Genomic DNA, 5,195 nt, shown 5'->3' on the forward strand with positions numbered 1-5,195 from the left:
GTTTACATAAGCATTTAATTAGAAAATCTAAAATACAATAAATGTATTGGGAACAATATCAGTCAATGATAAGTTTGGATCCTCAAAAGCAAGAAACAACATCTTCATAATTCATAAAAAATAAACGCCACAATTATACACATCTGAACGAAATGGTATAATATAGTGTATAAATAAAAGTGACGGCAAAACCTGTATATGCCTAATTAAAACGAAATAATACAAAAAAAAAACGAAAAGACCAAAAAAACAAGAAAGTGTCAACTACACCACAACCCACGCGTTGCGTGGGGAAGCACCTAGTATACTCCGAAAACCAAACCGCGCAATCATAAATAAGGATAACTCATTAAGAGGATCCAAAATGGATCATATGGGCATCCATTTTATTTAACTTCTTAGATAAACCAAACCGCGCAATCATAGAACCCACACTTATATATTTTAAAGATTCAACTTTTAAGCGCTTTGCTTAAGGAGATATTCGTCTACCTCTTTGAAGTTCTTAACAGAAAAGTCCTTGATGACGTGTGGGTCAGCGATCTCATGGCTGGTCTTCTCAAACTCACCAGACCATTTCAGAAGGCTTCCACCGTCCTTAGGAATAACTGTGATGGTTCCTTCGAATGTTTTGTAGTACTCCATCATTTTGCCACCGATGATGCTGTACAGTGGATGAAACAAACTTCTTTATCTTCACCAGTGGAGATCCTATATATACAGGTAAAGGTAGAAATTAACATGGTTAACATATTATGAATAATTTTATGGTGAGAGAGTGAAACATAGATCATCTAGGATTTAATTACGCTGAGTTATAGCCCATTAAGGGACATGACATGGATGGTTATCTTATTAAAGTCTTTAATACTTACATTTCTTCCCATCTAGAACCACACTTGGTTTTTTGAAAAATAAATGTCTTCTCGAATGAAGTACTTAATCTGATTGAGTGCGACCACATTTATGGTTCTCTGTCCATTCAATTTTGCCATTTAGGAAATTATTCGAATCATGAGTAATGAATGGTTACAAATTAAGATAGAGTGAAACAATGTACCTTTAATTGATTTTCCATCTGAGTCCAAGTAGCAAAGCAATAAATAATGATATTGCATTGCATGGCATGTAACCTTGACAGAATTTGTATGCCGGAGACTTGATGTCAAACTCATCAGAGAGATATCCACCGAGTGTCATTCTCTAATCTCTAATTAGTGTTTTTTTTTTTGTTCTTTGAGTATTTGTTGTGTGTGGGTTTGATGATAATCTTCTCAATGAAGGTGTTTGATGAAAATTTACAAAAATTAAATCACTTTTTACGGTTTTACTTTACGCCACCATATGCTGGATTCTTTTTAGCATTGGCTCTACTCGTGTAACGGCTCTTTAACGACTCTCTAAAAACAAGAAGATATTTACATGTCCTTCTTTAAATATGGGTTATTAAGATATATACGGTTTTATTTTATTTTTTAGGAAGCGGTATATTATAATGAATTAATGACAATGGGCATATTTGTATCTTGAAAGACACGTAACGTTCCTATATTCTACTTCTCTGATTCTGAATCAGTGGCGGTGAAACGATTAAAAAATATATACTGTGGCACTGTGCTAACTGCTAAGTAACCATCATAAACGTATCCATACATAGTGGTTAATAGTAAAGGTCTTTTCAACTGACCAACTTAATTCAATTTTTCCTATAAAAGCATTTTTACTACCGTAAAATCGAGCGGAAGTAAACACAGATCTAGTCATCATTATGACGATACATTGTAAATACATAACAACGTAAACTATAGTGTAGATTGAAAGTGGTTCTGTAATTTTGAAATAAATATCTACTCAAGTTGCCTTCTCCATAATTTTTAAAGGTAAAGGAGAACATGATAATATATCTTTATTAAGCAAACAAGTTGCATAAGCCGCCAATTAGCTCACTCAGTTGTGAAAATTATAATCATTCGGTCCAACAATAATCTGCCAATAGATGTTTTATTATAATAGAGCTATACGATCGAGTCCATACATCCCCAAAATACCAAACGTTTATAAGAGATCGTGCAGAATATACTGCAATAAATATATAGATATGTATGCCAGTTTATTTAATTAGACAACGTTTTGCAATGTAGACGAACCTTGCAAGTTAGGACGTATTTATTTAAGGATTTTGGCATCGAGCATCTTGAAGAGATAAGCAGCTGTGTTGAAGGGTAGATATGGGTCATCGATGTCATCAGAAATCTTTTCGAACACTAGGGTCAATTTAACGTGGCTACCATCACCATCTTCCGAAGGCGTAACGACGATGGTTATTTTGAGCGTCTTGTAGTTCCTCAAGATAACACTGGAGATCAGTTTTACCGTGGCATTCCTATTCGTGCAATCCTCAGCCTCGATCTCCACCTCATCTTTAATAGTGAAAACATAGTGATTAGGGATTTAATCAAGAGAAATGATAAATCAATGAGATATATGTAATATAGAAAAGTTACCATCATCTTTTACTGCTTCCATGAAAGCTTTAAACAATTCTTCTGCCGGAGACTTACGATTAAACTCAACAGTGCTGATGAAGATGTGTGGGTCGACGTGGATGTCATCATTGGGAAACTTCTCGATCTTGCCGGTCCATTTCACACGGCTGCCATCACCGTCATCCCTAGGAGTAATGGTGGTGGTTAATTTGAACGTCTTGTACTTCCTCAAAATTTCAGAGCTGATCAAATTTATCGTAATTTCTCTTTTCTCCCAATCCTCAGCCTCGATCTCCACCTTATCTTATGTTGAAACATATATAGAAATTAAAGGTTTAGTCGAAAAAATAGTTAGCAGATTAATCAATAAGATGTATGCAATACTGCTAAAGACTTACCATTGTCTTTTAATGCTTTCATGAAATCTTTAAACAGGTCGTCTGCCTGAGACTTCATGTCAAACTCATGAGTAGATTCGTTTAGTGCCATTCTCTATTTTTTGTTTTTGTTTTTGAAGTCTATGTTATGTGTGGGTTTGATAATAACCTTCTCACTATAATGAATGTGGTTATATAGAAAGACAGAGGTTTATGACAATTACATTAAATGAAATCACCTAACCCCACCCATCTAACTTTTTCACTCTGTGGAATCTTTTTAAAACCTAAAGCTTCAGTATTTGAATTGCAGACCACATTGACTTGCAGACTAATGTGGTACATGGGAGGAAATAAAATTTGCAGACCACATTGATTTCAACAGCCTAGTTTGTGTATCGATTAACTCAATCAAGCAAGTGCTTTACGAAAATTATTTTGCTATGAGATACATTTTTAGATATATATGATCACTAGTAAAATTCTTCTTAAATGACTCTTGCTCTATGAGCTTCATGTAAAACCAAACCGCGTTTTATTATTTTGTCTTTTATAGTATACGATTATCAACCCATGTGAACGTTATGAACTAAGACATGACTAGTAAATGTTGTGGAATAAATACAAAATATATAGGCACACGTCACGCAACTTACATAAATTGAGTCACATATTATTTAGCAACCCGATTTCGAACTTGTTTAGTTATTTTATCTTATAGCGATTAACTGGAATAATAATAAAAAATAAAACATCAATGGTATAAATAGTGAATTAATAATAAAACAATACATGCAGTATATTGTTAACTCGAACTAAGCAAAGTATGTCTCACTGAATCTTCAATCTCCTTCAAAACCTTTTTAAACAAAAAAGTATAAGTATGAGGAAACTGATGAGTGAGTAAAAGCGATTGTTCTGTAAGGTGAGGGTTTGTGTAATTGTGTTCATCAATCTCTTAACTAAAAATGACAATACATGAGGATGTGATGTGTTCATGACTCTCACCAACTGTTCGTAGCTTAGTATGTTGAAAAAGTGAATCTACATGGAAGAATATTTGTGCATGACCAAAAATTATTTTACCGGCTTATTTTAGCTATTAACTTAAACCATAAGCAATTAATTTACATTTCTTCTGCTAAGCAGAAAAATTAAAATACTTTATATATTAAAAAAAAGTAATATCTTTGGCGAGCTGAAAAAAACCTTTAATATGCATTTGACTGTATGGTCAAATTTTTAAACTTTTCCCTCGATTTAGATTTGCCATTTTCTTATGTCACTGAGATTCTTTTATTTTTTATGTTTGGTATTTTTTTCATTTATTAACAAAACTAACCAAAATGGCCAAGTCAAGAGTTGTTTTACCCATTTAATTTTTATTGTATATAATGGAGGGTTGCATGTCGCACATGTCTCAGTTAGCCATTTGATAAAATGTGGATTAACTGAGCCCTTTTATTAGAATCGCCAATATAACGAAAACAATATTTTATTTATTTATTTATGCATAGCTTCATGAGTAAATACATCTGAACTTTTTAACAAATAAAACATGGTAAATGGCAACCATTACTGTAAAAGATAACTAATGCATAGTAGCTTAGATGAGTTCCCACTTAAAAAATAGATCCAGAAATAAGTCCGAAATAATTGATCTGTCTAACTCTTCAAAATACTTCTAGCAATTAACTGGATTAGAAAAATCATTCAAAAGAAAAAATCCATAACGATTATTTAAAAATAAGAATCCTTATTCCTTAACTTGAACTAAGCAAAACATGTTTCCGGTTTGAGGAAAAGGTATAATGAGATAAAAACGGTTTCGAATTATCATAACTTGGTGTGTGTGGTGAATCGTTCATGACAACACCTGTCTAGTGACTATTTCCGTTGTGTGACTCACTAATTGTTAGTATTTTTATTCAAGGTGAGTCTGTTACATTAATGTGAACACCTAATTTACCTTGAAGGAAATATAGTGTGAAGACCTAATTTATTTCACTTGCTAAATTTAGCAAGAAACTCGAACCATACGCAACTGATCCAGATATAGTATTACTTTTCAGTTTCCAAGAAGAAGAATGCGATTATGTGTACCAAATTACCAATAGGTTTTTAAATGAAATAATGGAAGTGGTTCAGAAGAGAAAATATGTAAAAAATATTTATTAATTTCATTATTTAAAAAGAAAAAGTTGAATGTCCCTTCGGAGTTACAGAATAAAATTATGTGTGATTATGTATTACTATTAACCTTTTTGGTCCGAAAACCTTAGTAGATAATTATCTATTTTACTGTATAGAGATAGATAATTTCATAATCATC

General features: G+C 32.6%; 1 protein-coding gene across 1 annotated transcript; it reads right to left on the reverse strand.

Annotated features, from left to right (window-relative positions):
* LOC104756765 (uncharacterized protein At1g24000-like) lies at positions 1,983-3,045 on the reverse strand. Its single transcript, XM_010479407.1, has 3 exons — positions 2,885-3,045; positions 2,505-2,789; positions 1,983-2,420 (listed from the first exon to the last, which is right to left on the reverse strand). Exons 1-3 carry the CDS (start codon positions 2,973-2,975, stop codon positions 2,167-2,169), a joined length of 630 nt encoding a protein of 209 aa, XP_010477709.1. The 5' UTR covers positions 2,976-3,045; the 3' UTR covers positions 1,983-2,166.

The sequence above is a fragment of the Camelina sativa genome, chromosome 17 (assembly GCF_000633955.1).
Source record: "Camelina sativa cultivar DH55 chromosome 17, Cs, whole genome shotgun sequence".
In the NCBI taxonomy this organism is placed as follows: Eukaryota; Viridiplantae; Streptophyta; class Magnoliopsida; order Brassicales; family Brassicaceae; genus Camelina; species Camelina sativa.

Bases quoted from the DNA above. Each gene is read 5' to 3' on its own strand.
- LOC104756765 (XM_010479407.1), bottom strand. From the start codon at position 2,975: ATGGCACTAAACGAATCTACTCATGAGTTTGACATGAAGTCTCAGGCA. The intron at 2,790-2,884 runs GTAAGTCTTTAG...TTTCAACATAAG, and splicing joins GAAAGCATTAAAAGACAATG to ATAAGGTGGAGATCGAGGCT. The intron at 2,421-2,504 runs GTAACTTTTCTA...TCACTATTAAAG, and splicing joins GGAAGCAGTAAAAGATGATG to ATGAGGTGGAGATCGAGGCT.